Source organism: Tarenaya hassleriana, unplaced genomic scaffold, assembly GCF_000463585.1.
Source record: "Tarenaya hassleriana unplaced genomic scaffold, ASM46358v1 Cleome9, whole genome shotgun sequence".
In the NCBI taxonomy this organism is placed as follows: domain Eukaryota; kingdom Viridiplantae; phylum Streptophyta; class Magnoliopsida; order Brassicales; family Cleomaceae; genus Tarenaya; species Tarenaya hassleriana.
The window spans coordinates 3,144,608-3,165,871 of record NW_010971389.1 but is presented as its reverse complement, the minus strand read 5'-3'; the positions used below and the strand labels follow the sequence as shown (position 1 = coordinate 3,165,871).

Genomic DNA, 21,264 nt, shown 5'->3' with positions numbered 1-21,264 from the left:
TGTTTACTTAGAACGATTCGATCGTAGAGCTTTAAATATTTGATTAGGTAATGCCGTAACGGATAAGGGGTCGGTCACTAAGTTAGATTGTTTATATTAACGTAAATCAAAGTGGCTGTAGTTTAGTGGTTAGAATTCCACGTTGTGGCCGTGGAGACCTGGGCTCGAATCCCAGCAGCCACATGATTCTTTTTTATTGAGTTTATTTTCTTCCACGTCACATTAAGCGGGCTTCTTCTCCCCAAATATTTTGCAATGGGCGCAATTTTCTGCCGCCTACCACGGCCCGTATTTTGACCATGATACCTTTTTTTTTTTCAATATTCGGATCACTATTCTCGAGTTTTAGGGTAATATATATCGATATTTAAAGTTGAAATTAATATCCTCCTGTAGGCAATATATTGCCAGAAAATGCAAAAATAAACAGTCATGTTGTAAATATGTAGATAACTTATTTTTGCTAGATTACTAAAATGAAACGCAATGCAATTAATAGCCTTGGGCTTTACAAAATTGAGGAAAACTCGTTACACATGGGGCGACGTAAATTATGCTAAAAATTGGGGATATTTCGAAAAGGAAAAAAAATATGATGGGGTGTTTGAGATTTCATTTTGGGTATTGATGATAATTGGTGGGCCTCTAACGTGGGCCCCATTTCACATGTCTTTGCGACGTGTCTTGTTACCACGAGACGAGGCCATGGAAGAGAGAGAATATGGGTAAATCTATATATATATATATATATATATATGATATGTATAAACAAAGTAATTAAAACCCGTAAAAGAGTCATCGCTGTTTCATTTTGTCTCTCTCGAGGTGGGGTTTGATTGCTCAATCATTAGGCTCAAACCCTAATTAATTAACTCTCAAATCTAATCGATTCGATTATTACTAATACAGTAAAAGGCTCTTTCCCATAATAATCAATGCATTGGCTACTTTGTCCTTTTCTCTATATTATGCGTATACCGTGGAATTGCCACACATCGTATAATAATTAAAGTACTGTAGTATTACTAATATAAATAATAATAATAATAATAATAATAATAATAATAATAATAATGAATATATATAGGTTGAGTAGTATAAATAAATTAAGTTTAGAACGTAATTCATATCACTCGATTTACTCTCGATTCCAGAATTAATTTAAACTTCGATACAAGATACTCAATTATATAAAAAAATCAAGTTTTACAGTTGTACCATTCCTAATCGAATGGTTAGATCTCAAAGAAATATATGCATTTTTTTGGATTTTCTTACTACTCAACACGCACCAATATCTTGTGCATGTAAGTATAATTAGTAAAATAGTTTATATATCCGTTTCCTTGTTCGATTGATCTTAGTTTACTATGTGCTATCGTTCTAAAAAAACGGTAAATTCATCTGGGTAAAATTATTTTTTTATAACTCGTTAATATTTAGTGATCCATTTTCCTCCTCTGATTTTTCTCATTCCGCTAAAAATCACCACATTTTGGTCTGACTCGTATACGAATACAATCCCCCCCCCCCCCCAAAAAAACAAGGCATGGATATGTATAATTTATACGGTTGTTGTTCTAGATCTCCGAAAATTATAGTTGGGACCAATGAACGGTGAATTTCCGGGTCATTAAAACAAGATTTAGTGATCAAAACTTTTATTATCTGCCCTATTTTTCCATTTAAATTGGAATTAAAAAGTGAAGAATAAATAAACAAGATAGGAAAGTAGAGCCACCGACAGCTAGAGCATCCGCACATGCAGCACGCGTATTTTAGATTAACATATCTCTCCCGTATTGGAACCGGTTTACGCTAACTGAAATTGCGTGACTATATATATATATATATACGTATTGATATTCGGGATCATTATAATAATTGCACGTTTAGTCCATTAAGACATGTTGATTACAGATAAAACATAGATTATATTCTTGTGTTCGTCCAACCGATCGATGGCAACATCGGAGAAAAACAAACACACAACGCAAAGATTCAGATGTGAATGTATATTGAAAGCTCGATTAATCGATTCACTTGTTTTGTACATTATATGATTCGTCGAACAATTCAATCCCGTGTGAAATATGCATATTATGCTCGTGCGTATATAGTTATACGTACAGTGTCGGCAAATCTTTTTATATATATGCTATAAAAAGATTTTATTCTATCAAATGTCCCGTTGGTGGTACCTTGTAGGCCATAGATGTTCAGCACTAATAATGCCAATGGTTCATATCGACCGACGGTCTATATATATGTATATATGCACACCCCATGTATGCATATGCGTGTGAATTTGAAGGACACAATAATTCAACATTCAAGTTTAAATTTAAAACTTGAGGTACATTGATGTCCACTGATTGTTATATATACATACATACATACATACATACGTACACACACAGAAGAGAACATGCTCATTTTCTGTGTGTATTTTATTGATAACAGTCGATCGGAAAATAAACATATATACATATATATTTATTTATGTATAGATACCGACATATAACATGCAATTCACCCACGACTAGCCATGTCATTAGTCATTGTAAATAGCCAAAAGAATAAAATTTAAATTACTTGCACATAACCACATGATTTATAGTCAACGTTAATTTCCATGCATATTAACTGCATGTGGGCAATGGCATTTCTCTGTCGGTCGGCCCTCCGCTCTGTCCGATGCTTTAAACATTCTTCACACACAACATTTATACTGTCTTCACCACCAAACCAACAAAAAAATCCAGGAAGGAAGAAGAAATTTGTACATAATTACCACCACCACCACCAGCAAATAGTATTGACAATGATGATGATGCCACCGACAACATGTTACGGTCCAAATTTAGAAATGTAATTAGCATATATTTATTTTATAAATCAAGTTGGCCCGGAAAGTGACGATACTCATCCAACGGTCACGGATTTGCGTAAATTAATTAATTGATAATTGATGATTAATTATTGTTGACTGTACGTGATTCGAAGCTTCAACGAACACCCTCTTCTCATTATTACATATTTGCTAGTAGATCTAAAAACCGGTTAACATCAGGATAATGATATGCGATCCAACTAACACAGATAAGGATATTATTTACGTATAAGAAATTATTAGTTGGTCTGGTGGCGAGCGATTGAAATTATTATTTTAAAGAATATTAATTACCTAATATATTTTTTTTTGGGTCAGACAACAATATAATTTTTTAATGTAGAAGATGAGGGGTTGGTCAGTAATAACTGGTAGGTTTTGGGTACAAACAGGAGAAAATCAAAACGCCGGGAACCTTTTTGAAATTATTGCGTGGTAAAAGTCGAAGACTTTCCCGCGGTTAAATTCAATTACCCGGATCCGATGACGAGGAAACCCGATTACCCAGACCCGACAACCCGGAAACCAATTAAACGCGGTTTCGATCAGTATCTTTGAACGGTACACAGTCTCTCTCTCCTCCAAACCTGTGTATATAAAGCTGTACTATTTTTATATTTATTTATTTCCATTATAAATTTTCTCGAGAAACAAACAGAGAGTAAAAAGAAAATAAACTTTGTCCTTTTAGTTATTTTCCAACGTTTTTCTATATTTGCCGCTTTTACAGTATAGTTTCTCTCTATGGAAATATTACCCTCGTGGATTCTTTTTTCCTTTATTTTTTTCCCGCGTTCTACCTACTCCTGCCGGTGGGGCACAATCCAGCTCCACCACCACCATCGCCACCGTCGCTTTCTCTGGGACCCACTACCTCATTGACGTCTTTTTTTTTTCCCTTTTTTTTTTCTTCTCAAAATTGTTTTCTTGGAGGAAATTAGTTTGCGTAATTGCTATTTGATCTTTTTAAGCCATCTTCATTTGCTGTCCACATTTCAACACAACTCTATCTGGGTTGTGACTGAATCTCTCTCTCTTTCTCTCTCCCCCATTATCTCTATCACCCTTTTTCTCACATTGCTTGTGTCAGTCTGCCATTCTTAGATTCATCACTGCATCCAAGGGTTTTGCTTCTCGTGGAATCAATAGCTTCTCCAAGAGATTTCGTCCCGAAAACTTTTTTTTGGTTTCCTTTTATTTATTTATAAATACGTAAAACTCGGACCCAACCCTCATTGTCGACTCGGCGGTTCTCGTTCTTCTTTTATGTACTGCATGCTATGTATCGGTGTTCCTTGTGATGGGAGTTCGACGGTCAGGATCCATTAGCCGGGTCGAGTCGGGTCGAGGGGAGTAGAAGTTTCTCTGCACCGGATCTGGAAGAAGTTTTTTTTCTTTCTTTTTTTTCTGTCTTTTTAGTGATCTGATTGAGTGAACCATGAACACTGGTGGTCGGCTCGTTGCGGGGTCGCACAACAGGAACGAGTTCGTGCTGATTAACGCTGATGAGACTGCACGAGTACGTTTTCTTCCATTTCATTTTCAAAAGTCATTTCCAGTTCTGTGATGAATTTGTTTTGAGAAAAAAGAAAACTGTCTCCTTTTATGGATCTGGGTTTAGAGAATTTAGTCAGAATTGGATCTGGGGTTTACTGTAATCAAAGGTTTTCGGTAATGCCGCTTGATTTTCTCAGATATTGCATGATTTATACGTGTCGGCAGGGATCGAAGGGGTAAAGTAAACGTCAGTTTCATACTGTCTGGAAATTAGACCGCTCTTTATACGTTTTGTCGATTTGTCTAGCTGGTTTTTAGGTGGAATTCATTGGCATAGCTGTAGCGGTGGAGTTCGAGAACTCAAGTTACACCGTTCTTGATCACTTGAGCTGTTCTTGTTGAAATTTACAGATGATTCAGATGGCACGCTAAGTGTTGTGGTCTGGCTTCGTTAGATTCTTGAAAACTTCAGCAAAGGAGTTGAAATTTTAGATTGCAATCTGCGAACATTGAGATCTCAAACTCGAAAGCAACTGTAGAAATGTCTGTCACTTCTCAGTTTGTCGGAAATTGACGCTTGTCTGATTACGATAAGATTCCTGTGAACTCAACAGCCCCGTCTTGGGAAACTGGAGCTTTAGTATATATTCGTGAAAGATGGTTTTGTGCATTGATATTCATTCAAGTTGTTCAATGGGCTGCCTGCCTATTTGGGGACTTCTTGTGTAGTTTATAGATTGTGCAGAATATTTTGATTTTCATCTGGAAGATTCGATGGTATAAACCTGATCTGTTTCTTTACTCTGTGGATTTTTGTTCAGATCCGATCAGTTCAAGAACTGAGTGGCCAAAACTGTCAAATCTGCGGGGACGAGATAGAGTTCACGGTGGACGGGGAACCGTTCGTTGCATGCAACGAATGCGCATTCCCCGTTTGTAGGCCCTGCTACGAGTATGAAAGAAGAGAGGGAAACCAAGCTTGTCCCCAATGCAAAACCCGATACAAGCGTCTCAAAGGTGAGACCTTTCTTTCGACGAATGATCGTCACTTGTTTTCTTTCTTTCTGGGTTTGAATAATCGCCAAATGTTCAGCGTTGGACTGAAAGCATATGTGCTGCTATTGTACCGGCAGGTAGTCCAAGGGTTGAAGGAGATGAAGAGGAGGATGGAATTGATGATCTGGAGCATGAGTTTGATGGAATGGACCCTGAGTACGTTGCTGAGGCCATGCATAACACTGGCCGTGTACCTAACGCGTCTGGATCGGACATGGATTCTGCTCCACCCGGCTCTCAGATTCCTCTATTGACGTATTGTGAGGAGGTGAGGTTTCGTTTCCAGAGTTACTGGTGGAGATTTTCGATGAATGTTACTTGTAATCCATAGATGTCTTTAGATATGAATGTGATGGTTCTTTTCCTCATGTGTTCAGGATGCTGATATGTATTCTGACCGGCATGCTCTTATCGTGCCTCCGTCTACTGGATATGGGAATAGAGTTCACTCGGCATCATTTACGGATTCCTCTGCTCCTAGTACGTGCTACTGGTTCTCTTTCTACTTTTAAACCTGTCATTTTATATGAACCCACCTCCTAACGAGTCAAAACCGATCTGTTGTTGCAGCACAAACGAGACCGATGGTTCCTCAGAAGGATATTGCAGTATACGGATATGGAAGTGTTGCGTGGAAAGATCGCATGGAAGAGTGGAAGAAAAGACAGGGCGAGAAACTTCAGGTTGTGAGGCATGAAGGCGGTAACGATGAACTGGATGATCCTGATTTACCCATGTAAGCTAACCTTTCTGGTCCTCATAACTTCTGCAGATTTTGCATCCTTGAGATATTTTGTTCTGTGCTCATGAATTCTCGTTCTGAAAGTGTTTTTGCTTTCTGTCAGGATGGATGAAGGGAGGCAGCCGCTATGGCGGAAGCTACCCATTAGTTCGAGCAAGATAAATCCTTACAGGATTTTGATCTTGCTTCGGCTCGCGATCCTTGGCCTCTTTTTCCATTATAGAATTCTCCATCCGGTGAAGGATGCATTTGGCTTGTGGTTGACATCTGTGATATGTGAAATATGGTTTGCTGTGTCGTGGATTCTCGATCAGTTTCCAAAATGGTGTCCCATAGAACGAGAAACATACCTCGACAGGCTCTCTCTCAGGTACGTTCACCCTCCCTTCATCATTGAAAGTTTTATTTTACAATTACCATTTGAAAAATTCTTGCCTCACTATTGCTTTTTAAACAAAGTTCCACAGGTATGAGAAAGAGGGGAAGCCATCGGAGTTAGCAGCAGTTGATGTCTTTGTCAGTACCGTGGATCCGATGAAAGAGCCTCCACTGATAACAGCAAACACTGTTCTGTCTATTCTTGCTGTTGATTACCCAGTGGACAAGGTTGCATGTTACGTCTCGGATGACGGTGCTGCAATGCTTACATTTGAAGCTCTTTCAGAAACAGCCGAGTTTGCGAGGAAATGGGTTCCCTTCTGTAAGAAGTTCAACATCGAGCCTCGTGCCCCTGAGTGGTATTTTGGCCAGAAGATGGATTATCTGAAGAATAAAGTTCATCCGACTTTTGTCAGGGAGCGTCGTGCTATGAAGGTTTGGTGCTTTCTGTTTTTGTGTATCATTTTTTATCCAAAGGCTATATATAAGATTGGCCCGAAAGTGTTGAAATATGGTTATTTTGTTGCAGAGGGACTACGAGGAATTCAAAGTGAAGATAAATGCATTGGTTGCTACAGCACAAAAAGTTCCGGAAGAAGGTTGGACCATGCAAGATGGAACTCCTTGGCCTGGAAACTATGTCCGGGACCATCCGGGTATGATTCAGGTGAGATGGAAGTACTTCTCTTCCGGTATACGTTCTGACCCTTTCTTTGACATAGACTGAGGCCTGAGATATTTTGTTGAGCAGGTCTTTTTGGGACAAAACGGAGTTCGTGATGTGGAAGGAAACGAGTTACCTCGTCTGGTGTATGTTTCTCGTGAGAAACGGCCAGGATTTGAACACCATAAGAAAGCCGGTGCTATGAATGCCTTGGTATGAACTAGGAACTGTTCTCAGTAATCTCTCTCTCTGCATGTTTTTCCTTCTCCAAACTTTGAAACTAAAGTCGTTAACTTTCTTGAATTGTGTGGCTCGTGAAGATCCGGGTCTCAGCCGTTCTCTCGAACGCTCCTTACCTTCTTAATGTGGACTGTGATCACTACATCAACAACAGCAAGGCACTTAGAGAAGCCATGTGTTTCATGATGGATCCACAATCGGGAAAAAGCGTGTGTTACGTTCAGTTTCCTCAGAGGTTTGATGGGATCGATAGGCATGATCGGTACTCAAATCGCAACGTTGTTTTCTTCGATGTATGTACCATTTTCATGTATAAATGTCTCGGCTTCTCTTAGTCCATTAAGCTGCTCGCTTCTCACTGTTTTATTCGGTGACTTCTATAATGCAGATTAATATGAAAGGTCTTGATGGCCTACAAGGACCGATATATGTCGGGACAGGATGTGTCTTCAGGAGACAGGCGCTGTACGGTTATGACGCGCCGAAGAAGAAGAAACCGCCTGGCAAAACCTGCAATTGTTGGCCTAAGTGGTGCTGTCTATGTTGTGGGTCAAGAAAGAACAAGAAAAACAAGACAAAGGACAAGAAGAAGCACAGAGAGACTTCAAAGCAGATACATGCACTTGAGAATATCGAGGAGGGTGTCGAAGGTAAGGAAGACAGAAAGAAACATTTACCCATGAGAAGAAAACCTGATGCTTTGTAGATAGATTCTCGCATATTGGTTAAAACTTTTCTATGGAAAGTCTGATACATAGCTGATGATGGGATGCGATTTTTCAGGGTCAAATGCCGAGAAAAGATCTGAAACGGCCCAGATGAAGTTGGAGAAGAAATTCGGTCAATCTCCTGTTTTCGTGGCCTCTGCTCAACTGGAGAACGGTGGAATGCCTTGTAATGCAAGCCCTGCTTCTCTTTTGAGGGAAGCTATCCAAGTCATTAGCTGTGGATACGAAGACAAAACCGAATGGGGAAAGGAGGTAGGCAACAACCTACAAAATCCGATAGACTCTTGTTTTCTGACAACTTTGTTGCAAACTAGTTCTTGTGAACTCATTTGTCTTGTATGGTGTATATACATAGATTGGCTGGATATATGGTTCGGTTACTGAGGATATCTTGACCGGTTTCAAGATGCACTGTCATGGCTGGAGGTCTGTGTACTGCATGCCTAAACGACCAGCTTTCAAGGGTTCTGCCCCAATCAACTTGTCAGATCGTCTTCATCAAGTTCTTCGGTGGGCCCTTGGTTCTGTCGAGATTTTCTTGAGCAGACACTGCCCGATCTGGTATGGTTACGGTGGCGGCCTGAAATGGTTGGAAAGATTCTCTTACATCAACTCGGTTGTCTATCCTTGGACTTCCATTCCTTTGCTTGTCTACTGCTCTCTCCCAGCCATCTGTCTCCTCACCGGAAAATTCATCGTCCCTGAGGTATTGCCGTTCTCTTTCACTCCTCGTAACTTCGTTCTTTTGCATGATCCTACCAATAAAGATTTGACCCATGATCATGAACAATCCAAGCATTTAACATATGGTTTTTGATCCTAAAGTCTGAAGCTTTTTGACATGGTTTTTTGGTTTCAGATAAGCAACTATGCAAGTATCCTCTTCATGCTTATGTTCATATCGATTGCGGTAACGGGTATTCTCGAAATGCAATGGGGAGGTGTCGGAATAGACGATTGGTGGAGGAACGAGCAGTTCTGGGTAATTGGAGGTGTCTCTTCACATCTATTTGCTCTTTTCCAAGGTCTGCTCAAGGTATTGGCCGGTGTTAGCACAAACTTCACAGTCACATCCAAAGCAGCGGACGATGGAGAGTTTTCAGAGCTTTACATCTTCAAGTGGACATCCTTGCTTGTTCCTCCGACAACCCTTTTGATCATAAACGTCATCGGTGTCATTGTCGGGATCTCAGACGCCATTAACAACGGGTATGATTCGTGGGGCCCGCTCTTCGGCAGGCTGTTCTTCGCGTTCTGGGTGATCATCCACTTGTACCCTTTCCTCAAGGGATTGCTCGGGAAACAAGACCGGATGCCCACCATTATTCTGGTATGGTCGATCCTCCTCGCTTCAATCCTTACGCTTTTGTGGGTCAGGGTCAATCCATTCGTCTCCAAAGACGGACCCGTTTTGGAAATCTGCGGTCTGAACTGCGACAACTAAAGTTTGATACAATAATAAAGAAAGAAGCTTGGGCTTTTTTATGGTGTTATGTCTCTAAGAAGAACCATCATCGGAGCAAAGACAGTGAGAGGTTCTGTTGGAAGCTAAAGGAATGTGCTGATGATGTGTATGTACTCTTTTGGTGAGCGTTGTTGTGTAGACAAAAGGAGATGTGCAGTTTTTACATAAATTCTTTTATTATGTGTTGTAATAGTTTTATTTTGATTTTCTCTAGGGAGTTTTTTCTTCTTTATTTTTGTGGTTTTCATGTATTATTTCCCTGTCATTGTATGGTCTTAAGGACATGTGGGGACGATGAATCATATATTTATACTCTTGTCAATAAGTGATTTTGAGGTTCCAAAAATCTTATGCTATTTTTTTTTTAATTTTGGTTCCTAGACATTTATTATGCCATAATTTCATCCTACTCTGCGTGAAAAAAAAAAATCATCCTATTCTGTTACAAAAAATTCATGATCTCGTAGATTTAATGGGCCTGGCCATAATCAAAAGCATATAGTGAAAAAGGCAGATGAGGACAAATAAAACCCTAATCCTTACGATGCTTCTTTCACTATATATATATACCCTCGCGCCTTCCTCTAGCCGTAGAAACCGAGGAACCCTAAAATCTCAGTATGCGATTTCGTTTCTTTTTCGCTTGTTGTGTGGTATGGTTTTGGTTCTAGGCAATCGATATTCATAATCGGTGAGGATTAGGTCAAGCGCCCTTGTGTACGGCAAACCCATATGAATCTTAAGAACCCTAAAATCTCAGTATGCGATTTCGTCTCTTTTTGTCGTTTTTTGGTGGGCACTGTTCTACGTTTAAAATGATTCTGAATGGTCGATGATGATAAATCCGAAGGCTTGTTTCTCAAAACATTCGCAGTGGCCGCCTAAGAGCTTTCGCCTTTCGCGGGGCTTGAGAGCTGATGCTGTTCTTATCCTTCCTTGGATGTCTGAGACTGATAAATTTTGCATTTATACTGGTCATGGTATGCAGTGTTGTTGTTTGAATCGTCAACGATTCGACAAGTGTTGTGAAGAATAAGATCAGGGATGACAAAATCCGAAGGCTTGTTTCTCAAAACATTCGCAGTGGCCGCCTAAGAGCTTTCGCCTTTCGCCGGGCTTGAGAGCTTATGCTGCTTTCCTCCTTCCTTGGATGTCTGAGATCTTACCCTCACTTGTCCTTCTCCGCAATCTATGTCATTGTCAGTCCATGTTTTTGCACTTTGTTTGTGGTGTTCTTGTTAAGAAATGGCTCACAAAGATAGTGTAAAGAATTGAACTCAGCGTCTCTGTCTACCTAATTTTTTGTTTCGAGTATTTTGTGTTTAATTTTGCAGGAGGAGCTTGTCTCGTGATCTCTGGTGGCATGTAAGATGTTAAATGGCAGATTCGCCATTAACAAGGGCGTTGTGTAACTCAGAATTTAGAAATTGTACAGTATGTAAAAGTAGGGTATGTTTTGTTTCTGGGTTTTGACATTGTAATAATATCTTGTAGATTTTCTCAGCCTGGATTTGAGATGATTCTGTGTATACTACACGTGTAAACTGATTACTCGTTATGGATTTTCCCCCTTGTTTGAAGCTCACATTCTGTCTAAAATTTCCTACTTTGTTGTATTGACCATTAATTTGACGCATATTTTATAAAATCTATACGAATCCAACGATATAATTTTGTCATGATCATTAGGAGTGTCAACATCTTTGGTGTAGAAGCTAGTAAAACCTGTTACGGATATAGTTATCCGTGCCTCCAAGCATCCATCTTCTTTGTGATAGTTTATAAGTTATCCTGCATCCAAACACCCCCTGGGCCTTCGTCGGTACTCCCGCCCGCGCCCCCGACTTGGATAATTATCAGTGAAATTCAAATTCTATATTTCGTGCTCTTTCTCCGTCTTCTGACATGAGCGACACGATCCTGATCTCCGATGGGGAGGACCAGGCTACTCCACCGCCATTCCTCTCGAAGAGGGCTCGTACCAATCCAATCCCTACGATTCTGATCTCTGACACCGATCCGACGCCGCAGAAGCGACCGCCGGACTCTGCGTCCACTCCCTCCTTCGTTGCCGAGACTCCTTTCTCCGACGATGTTTCCGTCGTCAAATGTTCCATTGACGTCAGAGCTGGGGTTTCTGGTTCCGACCGCGAAGACAAGTTCTCCGGTAAGTTGAGGTTGCATATCGGAGTCTCTCGAACCGTCTTTTTTGAATTCGGAAATAACTTAGGGTTTGTATCTGGCGTGATTGATGGGACGCTTCGTGAATTGAAAAATCTATGTAGTCTGTGATTTTATGGAGTTTTTATGATTCCTGAGGCGCTATTTCGGTTCAGTGCAAAGGTCTCAGCTAAAAGTATACTGCATTTGTGCTATTTCGCTAATATTGTGCTAAATTTGACGGATCGTTTCAGAGAACCTGAATTAGCTTTTCTTTGATATTGATTGATTGTGTTGTTTTAGATTTTATGTTCTTTCGTATTGGTTCTAAACTTGTTATTTGAATCATCAAGATAACAACATTTCTCCTGCTTCTTTACGTTTTTTTTTTAAATCTGACCAGGTAAACGGATAATATCTCTAGAATCGGAGTCTGAAAATGAGTCCGAAAACAGTTGTGGACCAGAAATTTCTGAGAAGAATGAATCTACTGATTTTAGTGAGCCACACCACGGTTTGCACTCTAGATTCTGACTTGCAGATTCTTATAAGCGAGACATATTTGAGCTAACTATGGCATACTGTGTGCTCACCTAAGCGACAAACTCAAATTGGTCTACATCTATGAAACTACGAGCAATTAATTTCAATTGCTATGAAAAATATGTTGTCTATTCACAAGTGAAATGGAGACTGTTGTCTTTCAGATAATAACATTATTCAGATGTATGGACCCAGTTCAGCGTATTTGCCAGACACTGTTATTCAGGTAATCCCTCTCTAAAGAACTCGTAATATGTTCCCAATCATTTTGCATATGGTTTTATTTGAAGTTCTAAATGGTGTTTTTGGATAGTTCTAATTGAAACTGTTTGCCTTTGTTGTTAATTTGTGATTTACTTGCTAGAATCAGGTGGATGCTGAACAAGACACAGAAAATATTAGCATTGATCCAATGCGTCTGCAGAAGCAGATCAGAAAACCAGAAAATCTAACTCATGTGGGTGAAGCGTTGTGCAAGAAGGCGGTATCAAAAGAGGAAAAGATTCGTGCAATGGAGGAAAAGAAGCTGAAAAAAGAAGTAATTCCTTCTATACAGTTTTTTTTTTGTACATATTCCCTTGATAGTGATTAATTAGCTTCCATCATCCAGCAAGAGAAATTGCAAAAGGCAGCACTGAAAGCAGAAGAAGCTGAGCGAAAAAAGTTAGAAAAGGAAAAGCAGAAATGGGAAAAGGGGAAGTTAGCGCTTAAATCTATTGTTGCTGAGATTGATGCTAAAATGGTCGAACTAGGATCTGTTGGAGGTGCGAACTTTCTCCACGTTTTCCGTGTTCTTCACTAGCAGAGACTATTGTTGCTTGGCCTTTTGTTTCGGATCAGTAACTAGTTTCTGTCTATATATCCATTTTTTGGCACCAAAACATGGACCTTGAGGATCAGCTCTCTGTTATTAACACAGGACATCTGCTTTCAAGGTTCTCCGAGAAAGGCATTACATTCCGCATAACTTCAAATCCAATTGAGAGATCCATTGTGTGGACAATGACAGTCCCGGAGCATATTTCTCAGGTAATATAACGCACTCAATTAGTTTGGACGTTAGTTGGCTTTATGAGTATAAAATTTGTAGTTGAATGGATTGAAGTTGAATTAGTTTCTTGAGATTCTGTTGTCACATAATGAAATGCCCCTTGGGACAAGTAATTCTTAAAATCCATAACTTGAAGCTAGTTACAGTTTCCACTTGACCTGACTCCCTCTCCTGGTCAAATAAAACTGCCTGCCAGGAGTAAGCACGTTAATTTTAAGAAAGGTAACTTCAGTTTGTCTAAAAAGTCATCAATCAGCGACTGGACGAGATTACTTTCAAATTTCAATCACCTGACGGTGGAATTGGGTTACAGCTTGTCTTAGAGAAGTAAAGGATCGAATGCTTTGTGCTGTGGTTAAGTAACTTTCAGGGTTAGGGATTAGGATCTCTGTGTATGCGAATCAATTATATCCATTATCTTTTTGTACTCACTTTAATGTCACTGCATCTTCTTTGATGGTCGCAGCTTTTGCCGCAAGGGCCAAAGATTCAGTACGTTTTACTTGTGTATGAGGCTGAAGAATTTTGTAATCTTGTTGCAAATGAGAGACTTCTAGAACATGTCTCGAGAGTTCGAAGTCAATATCCGGCCTATACAGTTTGCTACCTGACCAATAAGTTAATGGCCTACATAAACAAAAGGTGGGTTTGGTGAGAATAAATGTTTTTATTTCGTATCAAAGTTATGTCAGTCTGAAGATGGACAATTCGGTTCACTAGGGAAAAGGAAGAGTACAAGAAACCAGATATTTGCAGTGGCTGGAGACGGCCTCCTATCGAAGAGGTACAAGTACCTATAATAAATGTGTCCGGAGAGAGACTTCTTTACCAGTCCTATTTTTTTTCTTCATGTGAACGGAGTTTTCTTGTATGTCTTTACAGGTACTAGCAAAATTAACTACTCACTACGTTAGGGTGCATTCCAGGCACTGTGTAGACGAGGCTGAGGTGGCTGAACATGTTGTCGGTTTAACGAGCAGCCTTGCATCTTGCCATTTCAGGTGGTGACATCTTTTATGCTGTTTTGATTGTGTTTTTTTTTTTTAAATAAATTGAAAATGGTTTCTTTTCTCTATCTGGTTCTTGGTGGTGTCATTTGAGTGGGCCGGCATTGTTAAAACATTTCAACACAAATATGGGCAAATATCAGGCGAGAGACCTCTTAGGTCTGAACAATCGCTTTACAGGATCATGAACGAGCAATGATCTCAAAGCAGTTTTTTTTCATTTTGGTGCAAGAGGGAATGGGTGGATCTAACATAGAAATGAATAGTGCTTTGTGTGTGTGTGTTTATTTTTGAACGTTGAATGATGCTTTGTGTGTGTCAGAATTGAGTTCAGGGTAAAATCTGTTTCGTATTCTGATATACACATATATGAATGAAACAGGACGAAGTTGACAAGATTATCAGTATATGCAAATGGGGCTTTAATCCCTAAGGATTCAGTTGACAAGCACTTAATAAAGAAGACCCCGTGGTGGCTTTCTTATTCTTAAATTGTTGTATCACCACAGTTGTTTTTGTTATTTGTCTTTTGTTGATTGTGAATGGCTATAAAATGTTTACCACAACAGGTTGAAAGCGTTGATAGCTATACCAAAGGTGCAGCCAAGGTTTGCTCTCGCTGTTTGGAAGAAGTACCCAACGATGAAATCCCTGTTAAAGGTCTATATGGACCCTACCAAATCCGTAAGTTATCATCCTCATCTATCAACATTGGTTCTAATGTCCCCGTCCGTCTGGCTATTTCAGATTCCGGTTTGAGTTTGGTACAGTCCGGTTTAGATATTCAGTTTTTATGGATAAACGTACTCATTATTCAAATAATTTTTCGGTTTTATCGGTTACTTTTTTATTCGGTTTTTATATTGGATTTAGTTAAGTTATATATATATAAATTAATTCGAATCAATTTAGTTTTTCAATTATTAACCAAATCGGCCACTGGCATCATAACCCCTCGTAATGATACGTGTATTCATTGCGATTGTATTGTAGGTGCATGAGAAGGAATTCCTGCTAAAGGATTTGAAGGTGGAAGGGTTAGTTGGGGGAGATAGAAGATTAGGGGAGGTCTGTTCTAAGAGGATATTCAGAGTCCTCATGTCTCAGAGCGGAACCATCAAGACTGATGATGTCGAAAACGGTGCTGATTTCTTCCCCTCCCCCTCCTTCTCTCACTAACCTTCCTTTACAGTTGTGTTTTTGTACATTGTCTCATCCCAAATCGAACCGAAGGATGCCTTGTGAAAATGAAACCCTCCGACTTGCAAGTTTTTGTACATGTCATGTGATGATCGTCTTTTTTCTTGTTATGTTATTTCTGTCGGATATATCAGAGGCTCTTTGGGATCAGTTGGGATCATGCCTTCTTCTGCATGCTATTTACTATGGCGGCGAAGCCTATGCTGTCCCCACCTGCTGTAATCTTCAGGGACGAAGAAAGTCCCATGTCAAACGGTCCCAATGAATCACCCTGTTGCCAAAAGAAGAATCTAATTAGATATTGTAAAATATGGGAATGAACAACACGCAACAAACTTGGAAAAAAACAACAGTTTGTTCAAATGAAATTTAGGGGACAAAAAAATAAAATAAAAATAAGGACTTCAAAAAAAGAAAGATGAGAGTGTCGGACATACGGACATACCCACTTGATTCCAGAAAGCCCGAGGCTTCTTTCTTGATCAAACAGTAGTGATGAAGAGAGCAGCTGTTTTCCAGACTCTGATCGAGCTTTCTGTTTCATCACACCCTCATCTTGTCCCCTACCCTGCCATAAAACAGTTTGCATATATCTCTTTAACTTGTCTATAAACATCCATCATGTAAATTCACAACAAGATAATTCCAGCGATGAACACTCCATAGAAGAGGAGACGGACCTTGTCGAGGATCGAGACCGGACGAGCACCCTCTGGACCAGTGGTCGTGGAGGTTGTAGTTGCACCTTTCCACTGAGAAGGTAAGTTGTTTCCAAATGAAAACGCATGGCATGTGTCCTCCGCATCCAGAATAGACGATCTCAGCTCACAAGGTGCTGCTTCACACGTGCCGCCTCTAGTCTTATCCGTTCTACTCACAGAGAATTTGCCAGCGTCACTCCTGCTCCATGCTTTGTCACAGTCACTAGACCTGCCCAGGCCTCCGACACTTACTTTCAGCCGGTTATTGTCCAGCAGACCATCATTACTACGGTTTGGTTCTTGCTCACGGTTACTTGTTAGTCTGCCGTGTAAGGATGCCTCGGAAAGTAGACCTCCAATGCTTATGTTTGTAAGATTATCAACCCACAGAGTTGTGGTTTCCCCGTTTGAAGTTTTACCAGTAGTGCTGCAGTTAGTAGCCCTCAATGACGCTTCTGAAAGCAGGCCTCCAATGCTAAGATTTGTAAGATCGTCCCATGGAAACGATGTTGGGCCATAGTAATCATTTGTACCGTCCTTGTCCTGATTAAATAAAGGTAGTTATCTTTCCCGTATATGAAATTCTGGTATAAGCTCAAAAGCAACAAAGAATGAAAACAGGCTCAGGATTGCATAAGCATTTGGTATGAAAACTGCCCATGTATGTACCTTTGATTGGACTTGCCCATCAGGAAGTATTCTCTCAGAGACAGTCGGGTTGGTAGCTTTATCTTCAGTGGATGGCCTGGACAAGTTATCACCTTCACCAATCTGCTCGTTGGCGCCCTCTGCTTGGTCACTAGATTCTTTTTGCTTGCCTTCACACAGAAAATCAGTTGTGCGGGAAATTGGAAGGGATGGAGATTCCGACGTTTTATCCTCTGTTTCGGAGGTCCACCCATACCTATACACCAAAAAGGGGAAAAGATGGAGAACGAGTCATAAGACTAGAATAAGCTAGAATGCATACACAAACAGGTATTTAGATGCAAACCTCAAGCGGAAAGCAGTGGGAGCTCCAATGGCTGCATATACATCTCCTGCAGTGAAACTGCTGCTGTTTGTTGTCCATTTATAACCAGCAAAACTCACCAGTTTATCATATGGATACAACCTGGGTTCACCCTGAGCAATCTGTGAACTGCCCCACTTACTATGAAGGTGTTTAAGTACAGAAGAGATCTTCTTTCGTGAGCTCAGTGTGAGTTCCAAGTATGGGTGAAAGCCATCCTGCAGGCCAAAAACAAAATTAAGAAGTATTTTTGGTAGGATCTATGGTTAGTCCAATGCTTCGGCATTATAACTTACCTTTTCCAATCCCTCACGGGTATGATCATCAAAAGGAAACAGCTGCAACTTTAATTTTCCTGAAGGTTGAAGTTTTTTTCCAGAAGGGAGCTCAACGGTAGGAACTTCTTGAGCAGGGTTCTTGAGTTGCATCAATCTCTGACCTGTAGGAGATAGAGCTTGAGATAAGGATTTCTCCTTTCTTCCACCCAAACCACTGTTATGTCTTCCTAAAAGATACAGTTATACGTTCATGGCATCAGAAGTAAATTTCAAGGTTGAAAAATCACAGGCTTAAAAATTTAGGCGATGTTGTAAAGTTTACCAATTTCATGAGGTTTTTTCTCATTGGTGCTCTTCATATATTTCTTGGCTCTGGTGCATCGTCCTCCCATTTTAGTTTCCTCTGAATAGTCAGCTGCTTTTTCCGTCCTTTTTCTAGCCATTCTGAGGAAGAGTTTGGAACTCCAAACCAAACTAGCTCCAGAATATACATAACATTTGTTAATAACAAATGCAGTTCAAACCAAAGTCTCCAAAGCCAATAGTAAAACAGACACACATACACAGAAACTCAACAGCACAAGAGTCGAACTACTTTGAGAAATCTACTTCACAGAGCTGAATAATTAGCAGACCAAATAAACCAACTCTCCAAGTAAATAACCACCACTCTGAAAAGCTTCAAGAAAACTGTCTGCACAGGCTTACATAACCCAACTCTGACCACGTATACATTGAATCCTCGGTCTGAAACTGTTTAGTTCAACAGCCAATTGGAACGTGAAGGCCAAATCCAAACGGATGGCCAAGCAGGTATTTCTTGAGAGACAACAAAGGTCTATAGTGACCCTAAAACTAAAAGAAACACAGATATAAACAAAAACCTCGGAGGATGTGGATACTTCGGTTCTCCAAAACCAAATGTTATTTGAATTCAAGCTGTTTTTCATGTCTGTCACTCGTGCAGTTTGATTGTTGGATTAAAAAATCGAATTCAATCATTTCCAATGCGTAAAATTCTGCAGAATCTCACAAAACCTGATAACTATTCCGTTCGAAACCCTAAAAACCCAATCGCCTTTTAAATCTCGACTTACTTATCCAAACGAAGCTCAGAAACAAGTAAATCGATGAGAAACATTCAAGAGTTCAATTCGACAGAAGCAAACACCAAGAACAGTATATCTATCAGAATCGAAATTAGATCAATCCATCTGAAATCAGACTCCAAACGTTCAGATCCCAGACGAGAAATCCAAGATCAGCAAAGAATAGGCAAAAAATTATGTTGAGAACAAACGAATGAGGCCGATCTAAGATTTGAATCCGAGAAAACTTACCAAGGCGAAGCAATTCGAGCTATCTGATCGAGAGGAGACTCAACGAAATACGAGAAAATTTTCGACAGAGCAGAGAGCGCAAATTATGTGGCGGGAATTCTCGAGTAAATGCTTTTAGAAATTAAAATGTAAAAGCAAAAAAATGAGTCTCTTGCCGCATAAATATCGTTGGCAGTATTCCATACGCATGCGGCGCACGCTTCCAATGGGGGTAAAAACGTCATTCCAACTGATACATTAGATGGGCTTAGCTGTACTGGGCCCACCAAGCCCATCACTGCTAATCCAGGAAATAAAGATATAGGCGGTTGGTTCATGAAATCAATTTGTTTCGAAGCCGAAGAATGTATTTTTTATTTTAATTTTTTAGTTTTTGGTTTTTATAGTATTTGTAAATCTTTTAGTTTTTAATTAATTATTTCATTTTAAAAACCCAAAAAAAAAACACTTCAATTTCAATCCCATGATATTGTTGCAGCGTTTTATCACTACTGTTTGCAAACTACACTCAATTCTGATGTTTCATTTGTGCAACGGCAGATTCTGTGAGGTTTGATGAATATATGATGGTCAGATGACTTCCAGTTCTGCAGTCGAGCAGGTAATTGATAAAAACATAAAATAATCTGCTGAGATTGACAAAACTATTCTGAATCAATACGACATCGTTTAGAAGCACAAGTCGGAGCTTACTTCTCCTTCGAGTCATGTCGAGCTGCGGAACGCCTCTGGGCGAGTGCCCTCTTCGTGCTTTCGAGGACTCCGAAGAAGATTGAACCCCCAATACCTATCCACAGTACTCTTGGCCCTATCCCCTACGAGTATTCACATTATAAGGGGTGGTGTTATTGATTGTTATAGAAATCGTCGGGAATTCTGAGAAGAGGAAGCCATTTTCCAGGAGAATCAACGAACTTTTCTCGGGAAAACAGGAAGAAACACCAGAATGGTCGGTGAAAAACAGAGTTGAGAGTCGATGAAAGCTTGAGCATGGCTGAGTTAATCAGTATCCAAAGGTATACAACCCCTTTTCATCTTTCTTTGAAGCTTTATAAAGGTCTGAAAGTGTGAAAGTAAGAATGGGGGTGGGGGTACCTTTAAGAAAGCAGAAGCTCCTTCCTCCTTCGCGATGGTTTGAACGCAATCAAAGATCCCTCGGTATTGTTTGGTTGATCCCTGTCAAGGTATGGTTTGGGAGGAATAAGAGGACACGTTAAGCAAAGTTGGTTGAGTGAGGTAATGATAATAATACCAGTACCTGAACCATTAACCTTGTCTTGATCACATCAAGCGGAGTGGTGATGGCTCCGGTCAGGGCACCTGCATTGACCACAAGGACATAGAGAGGTCTTATGGAATGTTCAAGAATGCGGCTTTTACTCCGACTTATGGATTACCGATGACAGTGAAATCTATGTTCTTACGGTGAAAAGTAATAAGCAATTCTAAGGTATATGCACTGGATTTATTCAAGAATTCATATACGGTTTTACAAATTTTCTATCAAAAGAATGCAAGCCGTGTCACCGACCTGCAAATGCACCGATTACAGCATTCTCAGGATCATTAAGCTCTCTCTGTGCCTGCCAAAGAGGTCACAAGGTAAAGTGTTTGGGAATTTCACCATATCCAAAGTTAGGATTCCTCAGAAAATGGCATGCTCTTGCACAAGCCAAAGTTTACGAATGTTGATACTATCCCACCAAGATGCTTACTGCTCTTTTATAACCCAGCCGGAGCTGCTCATATATGCAGAATTGAATAGCGTCGAATGGCAAATCTCGCAATAGGAAGGATCCATATCCCTATATCCAGAGATAGTATAATCCACAAAACATTAAACCAAGTGTAGGAGTTGCGAATTATGGGTCTCGACAGGAAAAAAAAAACAGAAAACCTCTGTTTAAATCACATAGTCATTTTGGAAGGATAGCATACAAAATAAAGGTAGGTGTTACACTAATACACTTACAGCGTAAAGACCTCTAAATCCCTCCTTTGATGCAATAAGCCGCACAGCGTCAGGGGCTGATGTAAATTGTCCTGTCTGCATTCTTTGCTTCACAACCTACGGAGTACAAGAAAGGAAAACGTTGATCAACATGCAGAAGAGTTTCTGAATAGCAATTTACTTTTTAATTCATACCTCTGTTGGAACCCGGATCAGAGAGGCAGCAAATCCACCAATAGCACCTGCAGTCTAAAATTTGAACTCTTAGATTCCATGAGAAGAGAGGTAATGAGCCAAGTATTCAGCAAGTGAACAGCTAATCCGAAATGTCATGAAATCCCTCGCGCTTCAGGAATGC

At 40.0% G+C, this 21,264-nt stretch overlaps 4 protein-coding genes and 1 non-coding gene across 15 annotated transcripts in view; 3 read left to right on the top strand and 2 right to left on the bottom strand.

The window, feature by feature from the left end:
- The first annotated feature begins 111 nt into the window (after nt 1-111).
- TRNAH-GUG lies at nt 112-183 on the top strand. Its single transcript has one exon. It is a non-coding gene; the product is annotated as a tRNA-His (tRNA).
- Nucleotides 184-3,886: 3,703 nt separating this feature from the next.
- LOC104804140 (cellulose synthase A catalytic subunit 2 [UDP-forming]) lies at nt 3,887-10,003 on the top strand. Its single transcript, XM_010528328.1, has 14 exons — nt 3,887-4,412; nt 5,212-5,407; nt 5,524-5,714; nt 5,824-5,926; nt 6,017-6,182; nt 6,292-6,558; nt 6,656-7,001; nt 7,096-7,233; nt 7,318-7,443; nt 7,551-7,763; nt 7,859-8,120; nt 8,254-8,450; nt 8,554-8,904; nt 9,058-10,003. The coding sequence occupies exons 1-14, from the start codon at nt 4,332-4,334 to the stop codon at nt 9,640-9,642; spliced, it is 3,222 nt and encodes a 1,073-aa protein (XP_010526630.1). The 5' UTR covers nt 3,887-4,331; the 3' UTR covers nt 9,643-10,003.
- Nucleotides 10,004-11,456: 1,453 nt separating this feature from the next.
- On the top strand, nt 11,457-15,734 carry LOC104804137 (crossover junction endonuclease EME1B). 7 transcript variants are annotated; one of them, XM_010528322.2, is made up of 12 exons: nt 11,460-11,830; nt 12,227-12,322; nt 12,531-12,592; nt 12,737-12,904; nt 12,977-13,130; nt 13,286-13,395; nt 13,884-14,059; nt 14,138-14,201; nt 14,300-14,418; nt 14,807-14,896; nt 14,994-15,108; nt 15,418-15,734. In XM_010528322.2, the coding sequence occupies exons 1-12, from the start codon at nt 11,569-11,571 to the stop codon at nt 15,601-15,603; spliced, it is 1,602 nt and encodes a 533-aa protein (XP_010526624.1). In that variant the 5' UTR covers nt 11,460-11,568; the 3' UTR covers nt 15,604-15,734. The 7 variants fall into 7 exon arrangements, with proteins under 7 accessions (XP_019056955.1, XP_010526624.1, XP_010526623.1 ...); XM_010528321.2 differs by having other exon boundaries at nt 11,462-11,830; nt 12,731-12,904; XM_010528320.2 differs by having other exon boundaries at nt 11,465-11,830; nt 12,227-12,337.
- On the bottom strand, nt 15,594-19,059 carry LOC104804139 (TSL-kinase interacting protein 1). 4 transcript variants are annotated; one of them, XM_010528326.1, is made up of 8 exons: nt 18,956-19,059; nt 17,938-18,093; nt 17,634-17,842; nt 17,320-17,555; nt 16,995-17,229; nt 16,305-16,868; nt 16,070-16,192; nt 15,594-15,895 (listed from the first exon to the last, which is right to left on the bottom strand). In XM_010528326.1, exons 2-8 carry the CDS (start codon nt 18,056-18,058, stop codon nt 15,782-15,784), a joined length of 1,602 nt encoding a protein of 533 aa, XP_010526628.1. In that variant the 5' UTR covers nt 18,059-18,093; nt 18,956-19,059; the 3' UTR covers nt 15,594-15,781. The 4 variants fall into 4 exon arrangements, with proteins under 4 accessions (XP_010526628.1, XP_010526627.1, XP_010526629.1 ...); XM_010528325.1 differs by having other exon boundaries at nt 17,938-18,089; XM_010528327.1 differs by having other exon boundaries at nt 17,634-17,776; nt 17,938-18,089.
- A 437-nt stretch (nt 19,060-19,496) lies between these two features.
- LOC104804136 (S-adenosylmethionine carrier 1, chloroplastic/mitochondrial) overlaps nt 19,497-21,264 on the bottom strand; it is a 4,968-nt gene continuing 3,200 nt past the window's right edge. For both annotated transcript variants that reach the window (XM_010528317.2, XM_010528318.1), the window contains exons 7-13: nt 21,102-21,155; nt 20,928-21,023; nt 20,671-20,760; nt 20,487-20,538; nt 20,214-20,275; nt 20,051-20,131; nt 19,497-19,770 (exon numbers count right to left, since the gene is read on the bottom strand). In XM_010528317.2, the coding sequence (XP_010526619.1) occupies nt 19,645-19,770; nt 20,051-20,131; nt 20,214-20,275; nt 20,487-20,538; nt 20,671-20,760; nt 20,928-21,023; nt 21,102-21,155 (561 nt within the window). In that variant the 3' untranslated portion in view covers nt 19,497-19,644. The remainder of the gene's footprint in view (nt 19,771-20,050; nt 20,132-20,213; nt 20,276-20,486; nt 20,539-20,670; nt 20,761-20,927; nt 21,024-21,101; nt 21,156-21,264) is intronic.